Consider the following 12685-nt stretch of genomic DNA (forward strand, 5'->3'; position numbering starts at 1 on the left):
GCGCCATGAATAAAGCTCCATAAGCGTATCCGCCAAATCCGAAAATGACTGAGAAGTAACGTATCCTCGATTTTAACCGTACTTTCTTCAGGAACTCCTTGAGGCTGTGGACATTGTATGCTCTCGTACTGTGTTCTTCCATAGCTGGCGCTATAAACAGCTATTCTGGAGTTTGGGTTACATTTCAACTGTATCCTTTCATTCTCACATGCTACCTTGCTTCTAAACTCATCTGAAATTAAAGAAAAAATTGCATCCTTTACAGTTAGAGTGTTTTTTTTACAGTGACAGAATTTTGTATAGTTTTTAAAATAGATTTTTGATCATCTGAATGTAGACGACAAGTAAAACTGTAGATTTTTAGTGCAAACAATACTCGAAAAGCCTTATTGCATTCACAAAAATACAATTTATAATACTGTACATATTCTAAGTGATTTGCATGTATTCTGATCATGCTTTATTTAGCTGATAATCAACGACTCCTTGATTATCCCATCTATATCATATACACAGCAAGACTTATTTGTTTGCTTGTTAATGCATCAACTGGTGAGTTGGCTGAAAGTCCTTTGAGAGTTTGAGCTCGATTTTCATCGAATTTCCATTACAATACATTGTTTTTGATGTTTGGTGCTCCAAGTTTTTTTTTGTCATTGACATCCAAATCAGCACTTTTAAATCGTTGAAACAAAAAAACAACAATTCAGATATGACGGAGTAGCGTCACTGTAAGTGTTGATGAGCTTCGATAACAGATTTGTTCCAATAAAACAACAAAAGATCAAAAAAGCAAAAAATTCATATTGAACTTAATTTATATGAATATCACTGTATAAAAACACTCAAACAAATCCCTTCAAATTCCACAACCTATTATTACAATAAAAATAACATAAAATTATTATTATAACATAAAATAAATAACATTTTTCCAATAGTTCTTGAGATAAAATAAATTTTAATGTTTAAAAATGTTTTAAATTTTATAAATACGACTTAGAACAAAAATATTTGATAAATGCATGGAATTTTGATATGAGAATCATTCGAATACTCTGGTGTTCGAGTAAAACCCTCAAAATTTTTTTATTTAATTAACCGTTTTTGTAATAGATATGCATAAAGCCAATTTAATTTTATTTTTACGATCAAAATTTTGCAAAGAGCATAGTAAATGGTAGCCGGTTTCGTTAAAAATAATACCCTACTTCATTTTCTATGATGTAAATATAAATATTCGCTTTATTTTGTAACGAAATAAAGTGGATTTTCCCTGAAACTTTTTACAAAAACCAATTATTTTGAGATTTAATCTAATTAGAAGCGAGTTAAAAGAAATACTGATTATTTTTTGAAACAAAGCATAGTGAATTTTTAATTTGAATGAAAGGAAGACAATGTTAAAGTCTTCTTTCGTAACTTCTATATTTAACAATATATGAGTTAGGTGTGTGACTTTTTACGTATTTTATATATAAGAAAACTTGAGATCAAAAAAGTTGTTGTTGTTTATTCTCTTTTTTAAATTTAATAACAATATTACTACGTCTTTCTGTAAATAATCAGCAAGAGACAAATTTACAAGAAAAAATTTCAATTAAGTCCTGGAAATTGAAAAACTATTTACATTTACAACGAGGCATCTACGACTATTATGTTTCAAAAGCTAAAAATATTTACAATATATCTTCTTTCCTTTCTTTAAAACAAATATTGATTCTTTAGTCCATTTAATTGAAATCTGAAACATTGTTTTCAAAATCAAGAACCTGGAAAGAACTTACGACAAAACTGCTGAATGGTCGGAAATATTCTCTATATTACATTTCGAGGAAAAGTTGGACCAAGCATGTGAATATTAATAGAGCCTAGAAAATTGTTTTTTCAACATTTTTTTAAAAATATTACACGGTGACAAAAGAACATTCTTTGTTAGATTTTAAAAACTCTACGGGAAATCGATCGGGATTTTATTTTAAACCAGAAAAAGGTTTATCATATAAAATTGAATACTTATACAAAATTAACTGTTTTAATTGGTTTATTTTAGAAACGTTTAGAAAGTTTCCAGGGCCATAAATATCAAAATAATTTAAAGCTGAATATTTTGCCAACTAAGTTCGTTTTCGATAAATTAAAGAATCCTAAGAATTAAATTCAATTATTCAGAGTATTGTCGGGAAAATTTATTCCCCCACTTTTTCTAACTTTCTTTTTCGGTAATTTTGTTGCGAAAGAAGGAAAAAAACACGTCTATATTATTTTATTCACTCACATATTACTCTTGAACTTCATCAGGCTTAATAATCCTATATCATTATCGTTTTATTTTAAAAATGTATTTAAAAAAACGTATCAATATTTTCTACATCTTAAGTTATAACGAAACAATGCAAATGAAAAATTTGTTGTAGTTTTTGGTATCCTTCATAGAGTCCATTCCATCCATTTGATTATAATGTAATTATGTCTATTAATTTCTCAAGAATAGTGAAAAAACTAGAATGGTTGTGACCTGACAACTTTAAAAATGTTAAGAAGTTCTATAACTCAAAAACTACTTCACATCATTGATATGGAATAGATATATGAACATATTAACTCACAAGGTCTACATTTGTAAGCAACTTCGACGTATTTGGGTATGCCTGGACAGGGGTCACCGCCGAAGGTTGTTGGAGAGGTCTGGAACTTACATTGGCGCTTCTTCTGACAAGCCTCCACTACAGTCTGCAACAAAGAATACTACGTATCGTGAATCAGATGACCTGTTCTCGTTTTATATGGTTATCATTTATCATCAAAGTTTAATGGGCTGGGGATGGTATTGGGATTTTACAGTGATACATTTGCGGCTTAATTAGAAAAACAAAAGAATGTCCAGCGTTGCCAATTTGTCAGGAATTTCCCTATCTTCGGGTAAATTCATTTATTTCAAAATGTAGGGAAACATATCATAGTAAAAAAAATATTGATAGTTCAGGTTCGAAACACATCTACAAAAACTCAAAATACCAAATTTCAACGTGATGTCCTGTAATAATATTTTAAACGATAACTTCAGTAATTTAACTAACTTAAAATAAATATTTTTTAAACAATTTTGAGGGGAATATTTCTACCTAATTTGGGAATTTTGAATTTTTGAATTATAAACCCCGGTCATTTCATCAAATTTATATGAGTAAATTCGCTTAAAAAAAATGAAAAAATCGTTTAAAAAAAGTTACTTTTCCCCGAAAGCCATTACATATGCTAAATCATCTTTATTATATGAATAATTTGATTATTAAATAAGCTACAACATATTTTGAGGACGTAAATATAAGGGAGAAACATTTTATCCGTATTATTATATATTTGTATTCTGTTCTTTCCTTTGCTCTAAACGACTAAGAATATGTAAATACCCTAAAAAATGGCGCGGAAAACAAATGCTGACTATCCCATAAAATTTACAGAATTTTCCTTTAAAAAGAAACGTTTTATTTAATTTGACTATAAAAGGAAATGTACAATAAAATATATATATCTGGCAATTTTTTTCTTTTAAATTTCAACATGATGTTTTGACACTCCCATTTATATGACTACATTTTCATTTTACTGATGACTGATGTAATGGGATTGTAAATATTTCATTTTTCTTGAAAATAAACTTACTAGAAAATGTTCTTTAACCCTGGTATTTTTTATTTTCAATTCTAAGTTGCGTTTATTAATCAAAAACGTGTTCTATATATTTTCCTTGAATCTAAATTCTTCCAGTAAATACATTGATCGTTTTACCAAAAAAAAAAAGAAGGAAAAACAGCTCAACTAAAAAGGATGAGGGCATCGTAACCACTTGGAACAGAAAAAAATTACGGGGATGTATAGCACATGGAATGAGTTAATATAATCCCTAAGCATATACGCATTTTTATTCAAAATTCGCAATAAAGCCTTTCATGGCTCCAATTTATATGCATTCATATTAACTTCTTTTGTTATAAAACTAGTAAAGATTTACCCAGGACCCATTTATTAAGTTAACATTGTTCGTTATATAAAACTATACAAGATAATTGTTTTAACAAAAACTAGCAGTAAAGTAAAACACAAATAAACGTATTTATTTATGTAATTTGCTATAAATGTTGTAATATAATAGCAATTAATTGACAATATCGTAAACTAGCATTAATAAAATATGTAGTTTGTGAATTTATTAAAGGAAATAAATCGGTTTCGTTTTTTTTTTGAATTACAAAACATAAATACTTCAATATTGATTACCAATTCCTATTTAGCATTATTTAATTTATTTTAAATTAATGCTCAAATTTATAATAAAATAAATTTAATGGATATTATGATACGAGGGTTTTGCTGCAAATACAAGAAATACATAATTCAGAAATAATGTCGAAAAAGAGTCAGATACACAATTTTTTCGAATTACATCTAACATTAGATATGCTTAGTACTATCTGAATTTACCAATTAATTTATTATTACTATTATGTTGTACTTGCATTATTAGGCAAACAGGGATTAATACATCAGTATGTATTTTGTGTAAACACACTTATACACTATAAAAATTCGTGTGGTTTAGTTCGCTCCAATCCTCTGATTTCCTGCGTATTGTCCAGTAGCTGTATTGCTTCCACATTGCTGTAATTTAGCAACATTACTTCATATTTTAAGGCGAAATTTTGGATCACTTCGTTAATCCACTTGATTTCGAGGTCATCGTTCTTCGTTGCTAACGTAACGACAAGTATTGGTAATTAATCGTAGAACTTTGTTTTGAATGCTTTGGGTTACTAGATGGTTTGATATTTTGGTGCAACCCCATATTCCATATATCTTTTCAACAGCCGCTGTTACTCTGTGTACTTGGTCGATTTCCGAGTGATGATTTCGAAATACCAACTGGAGTTTTGGTATTTCTATAAATGGTTTAATACATTCTAACAGCAGTTTATCAAAATTGTAATTTTAAGACCTGTAAGATCCACTTTGTTATGTCAGTTTGTCAGGTTTTTTAAACATAATTATTCGAACAGCTTTAATAAGTATTGCATATATATGTCAACATGATGATTGCTTTTCATGGCAGCTTTTTCAGCAGGAGGTACTTTAATAATTGATCATCTATATGTCCGATTACTTTCCATAGCGAGTATTTATATTCTTTAATATTTTGATCTGTCTGAATACGAATTCTACTAAATATTGTTTTGTCTAGAGTATTTCTGTTTCTGTTCTGTTCAGATCACAAAAGGAAAAATCTGGTAAATAAGGAGGGTATTCAATTCGTATATAGTATAAGGTCGTAGCACAAATGCGCCCCCCACAAAAACTATGTCACACCGTTCGTAAGGGACCCAGCTATCACATACTGAAGCCACTACCTTTAAAACTTACAGGCGCGCCATCTACAGCGTTTGTCTTCATCATATTTGAACCACCCTCGTATATATATATATATATATATATATATATATATATATATATATACTAATTAAAGACACAATTCAAATACTAGAAATCTATGTAGTAATAAATTCCATTTTTGACTCATTAAACATATATCGCGAAATCCCATTAAAAATATATGGTCTCAAGTTACTTAACTAAGATCAACTAGGTCAGAATGAGGCAAATTAGAGCATAGGTATTGTTCTAAAACGCGAAGGTAATTCCCTTTGGGGGAATAAAGAAAGTCGTCGCCTAATTTAAAGCATTTAAATTTTATTTAAATGTCTCCAGGAGCTTCTGGTGGCCTCAGGCAAAGAGGAAACATTAAATAACTTAAGATGGTTGAAAATGTTGCGACTCATCTGAAAATCGGGCTATTAGCAAGCTGAACCGGCATTCACGAGATGAATATGACTCTTAACTATGTTTTTCAAACTTGTGTTTTAATTAAATTTGTTTTAATGTTACGTGATTAATGTACCACCGAATTGGTTTTCCAATAAATATCTGTAATAAACTATATCTATAGACTATCCAAAGAAGCAGTGAACACTCGTTATCAGGATGTGTAATGTATTGCCTATTGCAGTTTATAAATTAATTTTAATACCAGACAATATTTCCTTTCTCATTTTATTCGAGTTAAAGTGAGATACAATACTGTTTGATATATTCTAATATGTAACTGAAACAGCCTGCAAAAGTAGTTCAGTTGTCAAATGTCTGCAAAAAACATTAGTGATAATAAGAGGTTGTAAACAAAGACTGGAAACAACAAAAGGTAAATATATAATTAATATAGGATAACTGTGGAAAATCGTATCATAGAGTGTGCAAGATGTATGTGTATAGATAGGTATGTTATTGTTCATTGTTGTTGTATTTCAGTATTTCATATATATGAGCATTTAGTTAAAATAGGAAAGATAGGAAAGAACGAATTCCAACTGTTTTGTAGATATGGTAAATCTACACAGGTAGTAACAGAAGAAACTAAGGATAAATACAATGATATCAAAATAATTTTATTTAAACGAAGCAAACAAGAACTAAGATATACAATTGTTAATTAGGTGAATTAGACCTCCAGGGGATACCATAGGTGATTTGGAAAAGATTTTAATGTAAATATAACAAAACAACTTTGACCTACAAACTATTGTGACTGTAAAATTAACTGTTGCTTCAGTCCTATAATATATGCATTATATGTACTATGATGTTAAAATAAAAGATATTTTATAACATTCCAACATCTTTGTCACTATTTTATTTATACTACAATGTTATTATATAATAAACTTTGGTCACTAGGACATGATTGTGTTTCAACAAGACAAGGTCATCAAGTGCAGAAGCTTTATCGGCAAGGAGGTCCTTATAGTCCAGACTTAGCACCGAGTGATTATCACCTCTTTCTCTCATGTACCGTGTGGGATGCATAATTTGTTGGAATTATTTGAGTATGAAATATGAAACAATAAAAAAACAATGGATTTCTTTTTACCACACCATTATAATCAAATATAAATTATACAAAACAAAAATACGAGAACAAATAAACTTCAGGATTGCATCAACTTTTTTTTGTACGTTCAAAACATCGACAGTGAATGAGAGAAACCTTTGCTTTCCCTCAAAACCACTTTAAAATTTGATACAGTTCATATTTACGTAATCCACTGAGAAACTTTTTCGGGAATTTCTCGAATTTGACTGGTTTATTATATCATAAACCCCTCCAGATCTGTATAAATATTTTAGTTTTTAATTTAGATCCATACAAAACACACTCAAAAGAGTATTTTTTCTTTGCCGCAAATTTTGAGTTAAATTACGTCAGTATAGGGTGGTCAAACCGTATTACTCCCAGATGTTTTTTCATTTTATCGAGAATAACAACACTGTTTTTATATAAATCGTCTATTTTATTGAAGGGTTAACTTTGCGCTTGTTTTATATATAAAAACTGAAATATTAAAGTTAATTAACTCAGAATTATCTGTAAAAACATCATCAAAGACTAATGTACCAATTTTTGATTGTTATCTCGTAAAAGTAAACTATCTCGATAAAAAATGAGAGAAATTTATAGCAGAAACCTTTATCAAATTTAAATATTTAACATCAACCTTCTCTCAGTAAAATATAAACTTGAAAACACAAGCAAAAGTAATTTTGTTAAGTAAATACTTCCCTTTTTGTAAAGGCAAAAACGTTTAAATTGAAAGAGTGTCAACAAAATTTTACTTTCTAAAATTTTTTCCTTATTTGTTCGAAAGTATTTTAAGGTAAATTTTGTCAAACCTAAACGCCAGAAGATTGTTTTTGGAAATATTATAGCGAAATATTTACCCCCTTTTTCATAACGATTTCGTAACAATTAAGCGAGCAAAACTGTTAACATTAAACAAAAATAACAATACGGTCTTATTTAAGTTTTAGAGTTTCTAAAAAAGTTCTCAGACAAAATGAATTTATAGTTTATTCAAAATAACCGTGAACTCATGTTCTCGCAATGTTCGCCAGGTTGCCAAATGTCTTAACAATTCTACAAAGCATTAGCTAGTGATAATAATTATAGGTTATAACGTTGTTTTGGTGCGTTTTGGATAAATTTCCTCTTCTTCCTCTTCCTCCCTATCACTGCATATTCAATCCACACGAACTGATATGAAGTGTCACAAAGAAATATTACAATGAACATACAGGGCGAGAGAGATATACAAGCAAGAACTATTTGAATATATGGAAAGAAGGATTGTCTACAGTATAAGACCCTTCGGTTTGGATGGACTCTATCAGACATACAGAAGAAGAAATTGACAAATAGTAAAAGTTGTTGGATTGACTAGTGGCTCAGAACGTGACAATGAGTGAAAGAAACTTTCTGGATATGGGATATAATTCAATCTGGGCAATAGCAAGACAAGGGATGAGGGTAGAACTAACTAAAGATTAGCATATAATTAATATAAGATAACAATAGAAAATCGTATTATAGAGACCGAAAGATTTATGTGCACAAATATGTGTGTAATTATTCAGAATATACATGAGCATTTGGTTAAAGTAGGTGAGGAGAGAAGAAATACTAGCTATTTTGCAGAAATGATAAATATATTAGGGAGAATAGAGTGATTAAATCTAGTTTTTGAAGGAAAATTTACACAAATAGTAATGGAAGAAACTAAGGAGAAATGCAATGATGTTGAAAAGACCGGACAAGGAAACACAGCAAGAACTAAACGTAAAAAGGTAAATATACTTTCTAATGAAAGGAAAATACTTTACTTGGATATATAATTGTTAATTAGGTGGATTATGCCTTCGGGGGATACCACAACATAAAAATAAACGTAGTGTAGCAAACAGTTCTATTTAAATATAATAAGACAACTCTAACCTACAAGCTGTGAAACTGTAGTCCTTCGATAATAAACGCATTATATGTACTATAAGGTTAAAATAAATTATATTTGATAAAATATATAAATTAAAATGAAATAAAAGTCAAAGTTGATGCGGCAACATTGCAACGTTTTGACGCCATAAAATTTGACGCCGTGAGTTCACTATTTTATTGAATAGACTATATATACAGTTTATAAATAGAGAGAGAATGTACTGTCTATAGAGAATCGGTATAGAAAACACTAACCTGTATTGTATTAGGTAGGAGACAGACTGTAGTTTCAGGAGCGTTCAGCACTAAACCAGTTGACATTTGTTCCGAAGCACATAATCCGTGAGATGAGGATTTCCCATACTGAGCAATCTGCACGGAAATGCTAGTTCCTGCTGGACATTTTAAAGTAACGATATCGTTGTCGCATCCTGCTGTTTGATATGTTCGTAATGTAGCTGAAAGTAGCGCTGAAAATAAAAATAAACTTTGGAATTAGGTATTCTTTCTGGGGACATTGTCTTTCAATTGTAACACTTTGAAACAACTAGATTTTTTGTTAACGATTATGTTCCCTAAACTCTATTTCATTCAAATACGAACAATTAACAGCATTATATATACAATATTTATCTCTATCATTGTTTATAGACCTATAAATAGAATACAAATACAAATTAAACTAAACCAAACAGGACAAAAAATTGCTAAAACCATAGTTGACAAAATAATTGGGGTAAAAATTGATAATGAGGAATAATTATGAGAAAAATAAATAAAGGAAGGGTCCAAAAACGTAAAAAAGTGGAAGATGAAGAAGAAAAAAAAAGATATATTAAATAGAATAAGAAAACAATACAATGAATTCAAAAAACGAATTAAACATGAGAATAAAAAATTGAAAAAAGGAAAACAAAATAGGAACTAGACGTCATCAAAAGTTCAGAGTTATTGGCTTCAGAAACAATTATATTATTATTACTGACGATCAAAACGTCCTAAAACTTTGAAAATCATTCAAAATTAAGTTAGAATATCATAGGAAACATTATATAATATTCACCCTTTCTGATTTTTAAAATAAAACTCATTAACGATGTATAAATTGACTGATTATGGTAAGATTTTATTTAAACAAATCTAAGTAGATCAAAGAATTGCAAGCACCATTATTAGAAAAATTAATCATGAGGAATAGTGAAGAGAAAATAAGAGGAAGGAAAAATTCAAAATAGTAAAAAGTAAGAAGATAAAGAAGAAAAAAGCCGCTATATTAAATGAATACAGAGGAAAACATTACAATGTATTCAAAAAAGGAATAAAACAAGAGAATAATAATTAAACAAAAAATGAAAAAAGGAACTAGACGAAACGTCATCAAAGAGTTATTGGCTTCAGAAACGATTCTCTTATTATTACTGATAATCAGAATGCCTTGAAGCTGAAAATCATTCAAAACTGAATGAAAATATCATATGAAACAATATATAATATTCACCCGACAATGCTCTTTCTGATTTTTAAAATAGAACTCATTAACGGCATATAAATTGACTTGTTATGGTAGAAAGACTTGTGGTTGTTCCCATATTTTATTTAAGCAAATCTATTAAACGTATAATATGTTATTCATAATATATGGAGGTAAAAAGCAAGTTGAAATACATTGTGGGCGTCTATGTATCTTGCGGACGACAAGAGAAAAAACAAGAGTAATAATTTAAAACATTTTATGATATCCTAAATAAATTTCCAAGTACATTCGGACCACGTAGTGTGGTTAAACCAGCGACTCGTAAATTTCAACCTCAGTTAGCAATACAAAGAGTTCTATATTAATCATGATTTATACATCGAGCATTCGATTTCATTTAAAAGCCGATATCAAATATGTTTATAGAGGTCTTAAAATATGTTTAATTTCAGTAAACAAACATAAATATCAATATGGAGTACCGAGAAGAGAAAAAAAGGAAACACAATCGATGATTATTCATGTATACGTATATATATATATATATATATATATATATATATATATATATATATATATATATGTATGTATGTATGTATATGTATGTATGTATATGTACGGCAAATCAAAGATATTATCGTTATTATCCATTATATGTTGTTTGTTTAACGTCAATAGTTGTTAGATTAATAATCAATTTAATGTTGCATCCACTATTTCCTTGCTTATGGTGCAAAAATCAATATTGTGACCATTCATATTCGCCAAGACTGACACCGTGTGACTTTTTTATTCCTGAGATAAAAATAGTCTGAAGGGCCATCGTGCCAGAGGAATTGATCTGAAAAATTCCAAAACCTCTCGAATAAGGTTCAAAAATAATTTAATGAGTGAAAAAATCAAAAAAACGAACATTAAATATTTTAAATCATCTCGTATAACTTAATATTAATGTAGCCGCTAATATTTCTGCTCGTTCTTGTGGCGTATATTTATTCATAATAAAATTTCAACGTCTACACAACGCAATGGTTAAAACTAAACTGAGGTAAATATCACACAACTGTAGCGGGACTTTTGCCCCACCCTATATAGTTTAGGGGTCTAGTTTATTAGACCATTTAACTGGTTTTTGTAATATTTGTGACATAGGTAAGTGATTATGATTTGAGACAATATAAAATTTCTTAAATATTATAAAACGGTTTCTTGAACCACCGTTCTCAACCAAGAAGCCTACTGAGGAGATAAAACACGATGCAGCGACAACGAGAATTAGAATTGGTAGAATAATTTAAAAGAATTTACTTAAGAATCTGCAATAGAATTAGACAGAATTGACAAAAGAATTGGAAAAATTAAATTGAAAGAGTTACAGAAGTACAGTCTTAGAGTTACAGCTAGTTACAGAGTTACATGAGTTGTGTCCGATGACGGACTTCCCAATTACGTCTCGATTTAATATCTTTAATTGTATATATAACATATTATTCATTTAAATAAACAAACTCTCTTTGTGCATTAATTTAGGTAAAGAAAAGAGAATACAAATTGTATTTTATTCGCAACATTGTTTTCCCGTCTTAACAACTCAACACATAAGTATTTATAATCATTACGTAAATTATTCGAATCAACTTTTATCTAATAAAATATTCTGCGAGAATGTTTGATATAAGTATTTGGCAAATTTCTAGTCATGTTTTAAATTTATTTCTTTAAAGCCATTGTTCTGTTCGAGAGTAAAATAAACATGGGGCTTTAACTAAAACCAAGCAAAGCAAATCCCATAAATTCCACTAAGGGTTGAATACATGTATCCAAACCAGGCACCGAGAACTGGAATATATTACGGCATTTGATGGCAAGTTCCCTCTGACAAACATCACCGAGAAGTACAAATCACATTCGAGATACCGAAATGTCGAAAATAAATTTTCGGAAACGCAAAAATTGCCGAAATTGTTTTAATTCCGGCCTCCGTTTTTTTCTTTTCAACTTTTCTAGCCCCTCCGATGAAATAAGAACGTTAAATCTTAGAGGGGTGTCTAGTGTAATGACAAGAGTAAACGATGGCTAGGATTTTGGCTCTCTAATCCTTTTAAAAATATGACTTTCGGAAAATAATCGCATGAATTTTTTTTCTTTGGTCTTTGGTCAAGTTACGATTGATAATAGTATATCTATATATTAATCGGCTTAGTGATAATTTTACCTCCCTTTTCGAGGTAAACTGGAAAATCTAGAGACATGAACTTTGACACAGTTAAAGCTTATACCGAGGAAAAATTTTTAGGCCTAAAATTTTTGTGAAATGTGCGCTACAGATACAT

At 29.4% G+C, this 12685-nt stretch overlaps 1 protein-coding gene across 1 annotated transcript in view; it reads right to left on the reverse strand.

Moving 5' to 3' along the window:
• Positions 1-12685, reverse strand: part of LOC143197138 (protein eva-1 homolog C) — an 82268-nt gene that overhangs the window by 12115 nt on the left and 57468 nt on the right. Inside the window, exons 2-4 of the mRNA XM_076405343.1 lie at positions 9134-9348; positions 2610-2748; positions 83-232 (exon numbers count right to left, since the gene is read on the reverse strand). Coding sequence (XP_076261458.1) covers positions 83-232; positions 2610-2748; positions 9134-9348 — 504 coding nt within the window. The remainder of the gene's footprint in view (positions 1-82; positions 233-2609; positions 2749-9133; positions 9349-12685) is intronic.

Source organism: Rhynchophorus ferrugineus, unplaced genomic scaffold (assembly GCF_030347505.1).
Source record: "Rhynchophorus ferrugineus isolate W39M unplaced genomic scaffold, kcgeb_rfMv2 rfM5, whole genome shotgun sequence".
Lineage (NCBI taxonomy): Eukaryota > Metazoa > Arthropoda > Insecta > Coleoptera > Curculionidae > Rhynchophorus > Rhynchophorus ferrugineus.